Source organism: Bombus fervidus, chromosome 8 (genome assembly GCF_041682495.2).
Source record: "Bombus fervidus isolate BK054 chromosome 8, iyBomFerv1, whole genome shotgun sequence".
Classification (NCBI taxonomy): domain Eukaryota; kingdom Metazoa; phylum Arthropoda; class Insecta; order Hymenoptera; family Apidae; genus Bombus; species Bombus fervidus.
Window position 1 is genome coordinate 14,174,650 of NC_091524.1, and position 12,525 is coordinate 14,187,174.

Sequence of the window (12,525 nt, forward strand, 5' to 3'; positions counted from 1 at the left end):
TAGTTTAATTAATTAATCTCAATTTTCTCAGTCAACGCTTCTATTCTGATTCTTAATTGAACGAAAAATCGTAAATAGCGAGGGATATCAACAAACTATCGTACAAATGATTTTATTGCTGGTTTGTCGCATAATGTATTCCATTTGCTTGAAATAAAAAAATTAAATCTCTATTAACATCATATATAGATGGGATAGGTCTTTGATCTTGGTAAAAATAACTCGTTCGTGTCTAGAACAAGTCATATAATAAGTACAATTATAAAAATAATTGTGGTTTTAAGAGGCAGGAACTTGTTCGAGATAGGTATACATAAATTGAAAGATGAAAAATTTGTATTTGTTATATTTTTTTTCCAATACAATTATAATTACGTGACCACCATTGTATTATACGTTGTATTTAATGAATTTAAATGTTCTTAATGCTTAATGGTAATAAATTGTTAATAAGTTGTTTTCAACTTATAGATACCGTGGTACTATTTCAACGATAAATGTTCGTATCTCAAATGGTTGTAAAAGTACATTTATCACACCTTCTTTAATTTCAACAGGATGAGAAAAGTGTTCTTCCCTTTTGAGAACATCGTTTGTTTCGGATTCCCATTTTAAACGATTCACATCATCGATCCATTGATTACCACCTAATGTAGTCTCCTTGATGGATACAATCGTGAAAGTTGTAAATAGATCCTGTTGTAACAAACCGATAATGGATATGAATACATTGACCACACTGGCAATATGAGTATACTAATATATAAGTGACACTATATCGTGTCCGATCGAATAATATGCACAGGGTGTGTAAAAAGTAAGCGTAGAGAATCGGTGAAAATTTGTAAATACCTGAATATTAACTTCCACAGGCTTCGATAATTTGGCAGTTTCACCTAATTCGAAAATGTGTTCCAACCTCAGTAAAACAGAGCCGTTTTTCCATGGTTCCAAAGTTAAGATCTGAACATTTTGTGGTAATGATTTAGCAAGACCTGTACCCTAGAAACAAAAGATATTTCAATATTGTTAATGACTTTTGATTTATCCTATATAATTTTTAACTCTGCATTCGTCGCATACTGATATAGAATGATACTTACTTGGGAGTTAGGTGCATGCGGCGTGGGTACTGAAGAATTCTTTTCAATAGATTGAATAAAGGACCACGGACGAAGCAATAATTGACGCGCCAGAGTTTTCTCTTTCACTGCAAGTTCATCTAGATTTTGTATGCTACCTCCGATAATGTAATGGGAACCCCTGACTACCAAACCTTCACCAAATGCAGATTCATTAAGAGCTTCCCCTACACCGAATGCGTCGTCTCTTAAAAGTCTTCTATGAATCTATGACATATCCACATGCAAATGCATAAATGTTTATTAGTTTAGATATTAGTTTATATAACACGTAAATGTAACGTCTGTCTACGTTTTCAACGTACAACGACGTTTGAATTTTGTATTTGCATAGAATATCGCTATAACATTCTACGGACAATAATTTATTAGCATTCTCTTGTTTTAAAATATGAAGTAATTAATATTACCATCATTTCGATTTCTCCATCCCTCATACTAGTTCCACCTTCTGCTCGATCCGTTAGTAAGCTAAGTTTGAGAAGCTTCTCATCGTCCTTCAAGGAAATTTTCGAGGTAATGGGATAATAGTTGCCAGATACTGGCTCTTCTAGTTCCAGATTCCACGTTGGCCGGTAATTTCTCTTCCGTTTCAACATTTCGCGACCATTACTGTCGGTATAAAATTCTCCGGAAGAATTTAAGTTACTGTAATATCTCGTCACTACCTCTTTGCCGATCTTATCCCTAAAATCGTATTCCATTGTTATTACCTATTTTTGAAATTAAAAAAGCTTACGCTAGATAATGTTTTCCCGGTTTAACAAACCGATATGCCGAATATTTTTCACTATCTCTTCGCACATTTACGATTTACTTACTTAACAGGTATTGGTCCAACGAGCCATTCAAATTCAACATATTCCATTGCACTATAAACTCGGATTACCTGACATATCCAATCAGTGACACACTGATGAATTTCTTCCACTAATGGACCTATAAGGAAAACGAATCTGATTTGTCAATCATATTTCAGTCTTCCAACGCATCTGTCGTCAAATCATTACCTGTGTGTACTTCGTAAGAAGCAGATTTCATGATATTTCTAGCGGATGTGTTCTTTGGTCTGAATATGTATGCGCCCGAAGATCTATTTTTAAATTCCTCGTTATTTCCCTCCATTGCTTCGTAATAATGAAACGATTGAGTCAGTTCCATATCTTTTTGTTTTTTCCACTCTACCACAACATGACCGTACTCATCGACGGATACGTTATAAAACTAAAAAAAAGTATTTACCATCTTATAATCATTTTTATTAGAATGAATCAAATGATTTCAAATGCAACGATTAATCAACGAATGGAATTCCCTCGAAAATTGTTAATGCAACTTCGATATACATCGAGAGGCAAGAACATTCATATAGTGCTGTTACTTAGTGAATGAGTTGTAATTAGCGTTACAGGGATTTCCCTTTTCGACAGATAACTGTCTGCAATATACCGAGCGTGGATAATATAGGCTTCGAACAAAATCTGTATAATCTGTACAATTACATACATTTGAATATATTTGACAATATAGAAAATATTTTTTATTTTATTTCTACAATAAATCAATTCTATAAATTCTTTCGTCTCACATTGTACCAGAATACCGGTGATAATGAAACGATTGATAAATGTGAAGATGAATTTTGAGCCTTGATGCACTAATACGTCGTTCGTTGCAAATGAGTTAAATATCAGTCTCGTAAATTCTCATAAATTAATACCTCGTTACCAATAGAGTTTGCTGTGGCCACTTGTGGACTTATATTTTCTGAACTTCTTTTGACCGTGTAAGTCTTATAGCCCAAAGGTGGTAACGATGCAAGGAATACGAGCTCGTGCGTTGAAGTACTTTTTCTTCCCGGTATGTCACGTACGGAATTAGGGATAGGAACTATTTGCGAAGTAAGTTCGTTTCCATCTTGAAAGAAAATGAAACATTATATAATATTTAATTTCGAATTTTCATCGCAACAATTTAAAATCATAAATATTACGTTTAACGTTTTTATTAACTGCAGGTAACCCAATTTTAGCGTTCCTTATTTATCAAAAATTAACGAATACGTATATATCGAATTTTTTAATTTTCTGTAGCCGAAATATTACTGGTTTACGAGAAGCTAAATGTGTGACTGTACTAAAATAACGATATAATAATAATAGCGTGTGATAATATCGTTGCAAGCAAATAAAATAGTATATTACAGATGTAGTACGAAAGTTAATTTGTATCCCTCTTTGTGAAAAAATTTTTGATACGTAATATCGAAACCCCGCAGCAATTATATAACTTAGCAACTCCCTGAGACGCTGCGTGTGAAATTAATAACACGCAGCCAATAATTTGACTATTGCACGATTATCAAAGATCGAAGATAACCATTAGAAGATTTGGAAAAATTCGTACTTGAAAAAAACTATTTGAAGATGATAATATCGCCGTGTTTACTACTCTTAGATAGGTGTTGATCGATCGATAGTGTTCATTTGGAATATGTTGTACTGAATCGTCCGCCAATATTAAAGTCATAATGATCAATTAATCGGTAGTAACGAACTATCGATTACTAAGTTTTCAATTTCAATTCCTAATCTCTGCTCTTGAGATAATCAAATCAATGAAGAAGTTCCTAATACAAAAGGGTTTATGAGAAAGTTTTAGATAATTCTTCATCGTTATTACATAGTAATGGTTTTATGTTTGTAAACTCTGTGGGTCAGAAAATGGACAGAACTTTCCGGCCAACCTGACATTGTAAAATGCGTACCTGTAAGATCGATGACATTGTATTTGCCATTCTGAACGGGAACACGGATCGGTGATACCACTTTCTGGCTCAAGGGATTGTAAATTGCTAGGACAAAGTCTTTGTCTTCTGTGTACAAGCACGTACTAATATTCAATTGCATGCACGTGTGCATTCGTTCCGGTGCAAAATTTGAATTTCCGCTTGATCTCCATTTTCTGTGGAATGAACGATCATAGAAAAAAGATATTTAATCATTTAATTTAATTATACATTTCTCTGAATGAATTCAATCCGGGCTATGCATACAGCATTATCAAGAAAACGCTTAACCCGAGAAACGATGGATATCGTACTCACGTAAGTAATAATTCAAAAAACAATGAGAAACGTGAAAATCGTTAAAAGAGACGCATTACCTTAGAGCGTCAACAGCAATGTTCGTTCCTTGTTGCATACCATCGTACAATATACGTGCGTAATCATAGGCAACTAGTTGCTTTTCTGTTCCAGTAATGGCATCATGATGTTGCATTATACCCATAGCTTCTCTAAAATGTTCCAATTGCTTCTCGTAACCCTCCAAGCTTGTCAATACAGATAACTGTTTGGATATCTGGAATCGAAATATAATTTTTACAGGCTTTTAGATTCCATTTCTTCCTAAGCGAAGCCTCCGAACACAATATCGTTGTTCTCGATGTTTCATTTTGCTACGAGTCATAGAATCTGCTTGAGTTCACTTGTACCACGAATTTAGGCTCACAGCGAACGTGAATAAAATTCACGAACCTTTGATTTTGCACAAATACTTAGTAGAAAGTTAATGTGGGTTCGTTCTCTATTCAACGCTGTTCCATCACGGAAATCGTACAAAACAAATTAGTAGGATAAGACACGTGAAAACGAAAATTGATATCGATTTAAAGGGAAAGTAAGGAACGAATGGGTCCTATAATTAGAGTCATCGAGATCTTGAAAATGTCGTGGTTTCGCAAGATCATTCTACATACTCGTCTAGTAAGATTTGATAGTCTCGAATGTGTGCAAAAACATTACTGCAAATTCTTTGAGACGATTGCAATTTTTACCTGCAACAGATTGTTTCCCATTCTTTCGAAGAATTTGATCGCCGGTCTGGAGGAGAAGTAGCCGGTCCAATATGAATGCGGATCACTCGCGTAAGGGAAGAAGTCATCGCTTTTCGTCGACCACTGAAGTTTTGCATCGTTTACTGCTTTCAAATAACACGATGGCGTCGAATAAAATATATTCACTTCGGATCCTTTTTCTTCCTTTACGTATCTATGAAATACGAAACGGCAAAAGTAGTGGAATGTTGCAAATATTGAAAGTATCAAAATGATTTGGTTGTCGTAACTGTCGTTACAAATATTTACTCAACTCTGGTCTCGATAATGTTATCCACATTTGTAAAAAAAAAAATAATAAGATCAATAAAATATCTTGTTTAAAAGTATCGTAAATCGTAATTTCTATTACATGTATCAGGATGTTCCATAAATATTACGCAATTTCAAAGTTTAATTTTTTAAGGTACATAAACGAGAAAGATGCTAATGTATCGCGCAATGTTCAAATTAGTTTGAAATATTAGGAAATACCGTTTTTGTTACACGTTAAATTTCAACAAATTGATTTCGTTAAATTTTTGTTAAAAAAAAAATTATTTCATCAAATTTCTCTAATCAATCATTCGAAACGATGTACATAACTGGTGAGTATTTATATGAAATATATACGTAAAAAAAGTTGGCATAAACTTATGTTGAAAAATTTGTATCAGTTCTTTTGGCAATTATAACAAATGTTCTTCCTTTTGCAGGGATACAGGCAGTCAAATTCTTTCGAATATTCCAGCTATTGTAGAAACACGTAGCAGTAAATAAATTTGTGTCTGTCTGCGATTCTGTACGAGTCTTAAGAACAACTCTCCCGGAAATCTTTCGGCTCTTATAATTCTCCGACATAAGTTTATATTATCTTCTTTTACCTATTTCACCTCATTAATACGTGGTATATATTTTCTGCCGACCTATATGGACACCCTGTATATAAATATATCATAACAGAATATTTTCAAAGCAATCGTCGAACGTTATCGATTATGTTTTACCTGATCAACCTATCCAAATTAGTGAACCACATTTCAGCGTGTTGATAATTAAAATCTTCGCCCATCGTAAAGATAACGTTATTAGTGTTGTAGGAAGTTGCTTGAAGATGCGCGTAACGCACTAATTGTTCAACCTGTTAATATCGCAATGTACTTTACTTACCAACGTAATACATTAAAAATGATTAGGATTATAAGACCTTCCCTATCCTTTTCCTTCTATACTCTTTGTGTACGCGAAACGAAAATAATAGTTTAAAGCTACCTTATTAGTTTGTCCATATTAGCGAAGTACATCTCCGCTTGCTGATAAGTGAAATCTCCGCCCATTGTTAATACGACGTTATTTGTACGATATACTTCAGCTTGGTGAGCCACGTATTGCAAAAATATATCGATCTGTTTTACAAGAGACACTGATATCAGTCGAAAACGAGTCAAAGCTTTTCGTTCGAAATATGATCGAAAAGTAACGACCTCAGATCGAACGATAACACGCTATTAAAATATGCCTTAAGGACGTTGACGGAACAAGCAATTCGCTAAAATTACAACTTTAGCATTGTTGTTAGCAACAAGAAACGTATGTACGTTAAAAGTCTAAAGTTTATTTTGACAGAGTTAGTAGAAAGGAAGGAAGTACAAGGTCGATGTACGTACGTGTTTTCTGGATTTTCGAATCATTTCTTGTAAATTGTTCATTTAAATGGGAAAAATTAATCTTCTTAAATCTTTCATCGTTGATTATTTGCATTTCTAAACAGGCAAAGTAACTTTTACATGTATGCACATGTATATACTGACGTTATAAACGTTATAAAAATTTGTACAACTTCCTGTATGGTATTTTTAAGCTACTTGGCGCGACAGCAATCTCAAATGCGTTTTTTATAAGCAGAAATCCACTCTCATTCGCACATACTTCTGAATAATATGAAAGAGATATTTGATGTAGCCTATAATCAGGGGCCATAAGAAATGACAATAAATATCATAGGCTTATCGATAATTAATAGATAAATAATACAGGCTTTTGCGAGCACGCTGCGTTATTTTATAGCAACGAAGGTAATTTTCTTAGAAACTATAAAAGCTATAGAATGGAAGCCCCAACTTAACCCAATTCCTTGCACAGCAAGATATTATTAGGAAGCATGCAAATAACAAACTTAACGAAACGCATAAATGGATTAATTTTTACTCTGAACTCGACTTTAAGCGTTAGTTTACAAAGAATGATTCGAAAATGAATTATAAATCCTGGATTCCCAATCTTCGGGTCGCGACTTCCAAAGAGGTTTCTCGCTTTGAAGATTTTCTGCACTTGTCAATTACAATATAATTGATCAAGCTGTTAAACATATTTTTAACGCATTCTTTAATCTATTAGAAATGCTTTTCTGCGTTAATCCGAGTGGATGAGGAAGTCGCGACTCGGAAAAGGTTGGAAAACCGCTACAAATGACACGTACCCTCTCTTTGACGTTGTAATCCGGACTATCAGGATCGTCGATTATTGGTTCGTCGTTGCACAAAATATCGTAACAAAAACCAGGTGGTGGAGAATACGTGTTGTACAACGCAACCGTGAACAAGTTTGCACGAGCCCCTGTAACAACGCGTAAGCGTTGGATTTATGTCTTCGAGTGACTATCACACGTGTTATCGCTAAAAGTATGTTTCCTAAATTTTAAATCGATGCTCCAGTCGTTACCTAGATTTGGACTTCCTTCCCAAATGAATTCCATCGTCTTGTTCTTGAGTCGTTTGTTCTTGTCTTGATAATCGAGACGACCGAAGAACATCCCATCGAATCCCAATTGGGCGAATAAAGATGCTTGTTCTCTGGAATGGCCGAAAGGATCTATCTGCCATCCTATACGTGGCGTGGCACATGTTCCAAAGGTATCGTTAAGACGTCTAGACAGGTTAGAAAAATTGGAGAACTTAAAAACGATGGCAATCGAGCCGAATAACGTAAAAAAGGGTGCACTTGTCGGAAAGGCACTTCGCCCTGTCGCTAATTTCGTGGGACTTGTTTAAATTGTTCGTTTCGTTTGTGCATATAAACTAACGAGAAGAGGAATAAAAATTAGCGCTCGGACCCTGAGTCAAGTTACCTGAAACCCCAAGTATATTGATCGACAAGGGAATGATAGTGAGTGACTGCCTCGTCGTTCATGCTCCATCCACCACCGATAATCTCTAATCTGCCTTGATTTATTAAACTTCGCACATCTTCTTTCACCTTGTCGTTTTGATGCAACCACCATTTCCACAAGAAAGAAGTCTCCACATAAATAAACCTGATAAAATAAGTACATACGAGATTTTATCAATAATTGACGAATAATTTATGTAGTAATTAATTATCGTTTAACAAATTAACGTAGTAAAACTGTGGTAATTACTTTCTTTCAGGATTAGCCAGCAACGCTTGAATGACGCTGTCTAGAATATACTGTACTCCTGCCTTCTGAATTCTTGAGCGACCTTTGTTTAAGAAAAATAAACAAAAAAATAACATTCCATGGTTCGTTTAATAAATACCCTATAACGATAATTAATCGTAACGCGATGGTGCGCTGATCTTTTTCAAAGTACTTACTTCCAAAGTAATACTGGTCCACTGTTTTCAACCAACCAACGTCGTCATGAGTATGAGCAACCAGATGAATATTTAATTTCTTTGGATCTGCCACAGGACACGCCTGTAACGAACAAGAATCTGAATTATGTTATATCGTTGCATCTTATTCTCTAAACAATATCTCAATGTAATAATAATAATCTTATGCAACTGTAGAAAGCTTGCTACTGCCTTTACTTTCCATCTAGAGATATGTCACGATAAAATACGTTCCGAAGTATCAAATGAAAATCTTTAATAAAATACAAGGAATTAAAGATTAAATATAACGTGTTAGTTCCACGTTATTCTCTGTATTTTATCAGTAAATTTTTCAAAAAACAGCTAAAATTTTACAATGTTTATAATTTTCTAATTGATGCGTTACAACATGTTTATACTTTATATTATATTTTTGTATCATTATTTTAAATTATGTCATATAATGGGATTTACCCTAAAAAAGATATTATACAAAATTTTAGATAAGCATCAAATAGCGGTGATCAAACAATTTGATCCAATAGAGATTAGTCGAAGAACAAACTGATACACAACATGAACGACGTGTTATCACATGTAAGAACGACTTTCTAAACAAGTTATCGGAAGAGATTTATCAGATAAAAATGATTGAATTTGTTGAGTGCCACTATATACATAATCACACTGAATAGGGAAAGTTACACGGTATTATTTAAATAAGCATGACTTTTATATCGCAGTTTGCTGTTGATCGATCATTGATTAACTTCAGTTCATAGAACATTCCTGTCAATAGAAAAAGAGGAACTTATCGAACGTCCTATGTATATTTTTTCTGGCAATGTGTTTAATAAATAGCTTTCAAAGTGTTTGCATAATTTGATAAAGTACTTGCGCATATCATATTAGATAAAGAATATTTTATTTCAGTGATTTCAATTGGAATATTAAACTTCGATAAGACTACTATCATCGATCAATGGAAATATTCAATTTAGATACAACATTTTGCAAAATCATTTTTTACCAATTAATAAAAACCGATCGAATTTTTTCGAGTAGGTAGTATAAAAATATTCAGAAAATTCTCTTCCTCCATTCGTAAAACTAAAACTAACAACAATCTGATATTTTGTTTTTACATAATTAAATTACCGAACAGAGTATATAACATTTTAAAAGATATAGCATCCGTCTACAGAGTTTCAGTTTTCAGCCAAATATTAATACAATATCCCGCCGTACATATAAATAACCTCTACATTATGTCTTGCGTACCTTACATTACACATATACCTAACTTTACCTGTAATTCGAATGGGTTACTATACAAAATGGGATATCGAACGAAATTCATTCAAGTTGAAAGATGCCAAGCTTATAAATTACTATATATAAATTAATGAACATAATAGTCAAAATAAAGTGACTTTTATTCGACGTTGATATACGGTGTGTCCCACGAATTCTATACATCTGGTAATAATGGTTTGTTGAAAAGTGGATTCGTAGAAGAAATAGAGATCAATTTTGTTTCTTTTTTTTTTTTTTTTTTTTAATGAAACATTCAACTTTTTACGCTTGAGATTGATACAATAGCGAATACCGAGTATATTCAGAACTACGAAGGTGCGTTTATCCCGAAATTGACCGTTTCTGAGATAGTTGATTTTGTTCATCCTATTTTACCTTCGTCATGAAACGCGTTGGAAGTACGTAGTACACTCTTCTAATACTTCGAACATAAATAAACGATACCAAAAATACACAACAACGCTATTCCATTCCTGCTATTCGTTTCTAAGAAGATTCTTTTATTAAAACTTCACGCCGTTCGATTCTTATACGAAGGAATACACTGTACCTGTTAAACTGCTCGAGGGGCAGTTTGTTATTTATTCTTACACTGGGAATGATCGTTATTTTTTAAGCTGACCGTAAACACAGAAGACGAGATAGTAACGTGACAGTTCGTTGCGATCGGTTTCTCGAAACGTAACAACCGCTTTAAATTAAAAACTGTAAAATTTCATAGACGTTACGTTCTCATAGGAAAATTTATAATCATTTCTTCAAATACGATAATAACTTGCATGTAACATAATCTAACAGGATTCTTAAATATTCTTGTATGACACGTGCAGAATTATTTTATCGCGGTTATGTACGTTCCTGAAACTCGAACGAGTCCGCTCTCCGGTTAATTGGTATTCTCTTGATAATATACTGTAGACATGATGTTATACGCATAGTTAATCATAATATTGCAGGAAGAACGTCTAACGAATGCACACATACGAGTATGAGGTATTTGTACGTTACTCTAGATTCAACTAATGCTTTTAATACAAGTTTGAGATAGTGTAAAATAAAATTTCTCTCAACGTTCGAAAAGGAAGACTGAGAAACCGAATAGACCATTGTTCTATCGGCTCGAAGAGAACTTGAAATAAAGAATTCGTTTTGTGTGTACCTCGTAACCGCAGGTTTCGGTAACTGTTCTCGGAATCCTAGCTGCATCGCCATGGACGGACAATAACAAGAGGGAGATCAGTGGTAGCAAAAATTCGGACCACGACATAATCGACACGCCGCTGGATGCTTGCAGTCACAACTAATGAAATAATCGTCCTCTCTTCTTCTATTTATATCGTTTCTCTACGCTGCCGTTACTGCGATTGCGTCAAACATACGAGATACAGTCTGCTACTGCCGATCGTTCGCCGGCTTCTACACACATATAAAACAACGAAAATATCCAACGAGTCTCAGCTTTTCCAGCTACTATCTGTGTTACGTTTACGTAGCAATAAATAAATGATGCAGGAGCGCAATACAGTTCTATATCAATGTAATATAAAATAAACTTTGTTCGCAGTCGGATCAATTCACGGAACGAAAGATTCGTTCAAGTGCTATTTCTATATGCTTTATTACGTTAAGAAAGTACAATGTAATCGTTTATTGTAATAGAAATGTTGCAAGGAAACTTGTTGCTAGTGTTTGACACGTATTGAAAGAAGAAATCTCTTTTACCATTCAAGCGTACAAATACCGTAAGTACTTGTTTGATTCGTACAATAAGTTGCTTGTCTGGTGCATGAGTGCACCACGAGTGGTGCTACGAGTGCATAAATATCGAAGTACGCGTAATTTTAGATTGAAAAGAACATTTCCAAGTTGTGGTTTCTAGAATTTTCTTTTCGGTTATCCATAAATTATTTTCCTGTAATCGCGTAGCCTCTTAAACGATACTTTTCATTATACCCGTAAATATAACGCAGCATATTTAGTATCCGTTGTTGGATATTTTAGTTCTACGTTGTCTTATCCCCATAAAGGAATGGTATATAGCTATTATGAAAAAAGTGAAGCACAAATAATCTATCATGTAAAAATCGCGGATACTTCAAGTGTTTACTAGCTAAACAACGATAAACAGAATATTTTCGTACTCGATTAAGATCGATATCTTGATATCTGTTTCGCGTCTTCGTTTGAAAATTATAGATTCGCATCGCGCATATATATCATATCGTGTTTCGTTATCTAACAATATATAATGTAATAACGATCAACAGGTCTAATCTATGAGGATAAAGATAAACATAAATATAATATATAACATATATATAATACATATATAATATATAATAAAGTGTCCCGCACTACAATATATTATTTCGAGTTTTAATATTGAATATCACGGATTTTTCAACCCTTAGTAACTTACTCCTTTTTGCAAAATTAATTAAAACTTGAAAACTTTGCTTCGTTCATTGCCATTAGCGTACAATTATGTAAATGTACTAGAAACAACTTACTGTATGTGGATCAGCGAAATAAAAGGGGGACAAAAATTGTAAAATTACCATAGTAAGCAGTA

The 12,525-nt window shown here is 33.9% G+C and overlaps 1 protein-coding gene across 2 annotated transcripts; it reads right to left on the reverse strand.

Annotated features, from left to right (window-relative positions):
* Positions 1-318: 318 nt before the first annotated feature.
* Positions 319-11,270, reverse strand: Lmanii (Lysosomal alpha-mannosidase II). 2 transcript variants are annotated; one of them, XM_072009295.1, is made up of 17 exons: positions 11,113-11,270; positions 8,634-8,736; positions 8,437-8,518; positions 8,146-8,331; positions 7,740-7,945; positions 7,498-7,634; positions 6,026-6,159; positions 4,980-5,193; positions 4,308-4,504; positions 3,910-4,106; positions 2,863-3,059; positions 2,153-2,366; positions 1,964-2,081; positions 1,553-1,829; positions 1,104-1,349; positions 853-1,002; positions 319-696 (listed from the first exon to the last, which is right to left on the reverse strand). In XM_072009295.1, exons 1-17 carry the CDS (start codon positions 11,218-11,220, stop codon positions 466-468), a joined length of 2,997 nt encoding a protein of 998 aa, XP_071865396.1. In that variant the 5' UTR covers positions 11,221-11,270; the 3' UTR covers positions 319-465. The 2 variants fall into 2 exon arrangements, with proteins under 2 accessions (XP_071865396.1, XP_071865397.1); XM_072009296.1 differs by lacking the exon at positions 6,026-6,159 and adding an exon at positions 6,291-6,424.
* Positions 11,271-12,525: the final 1,255 nt, after the last annotated feature.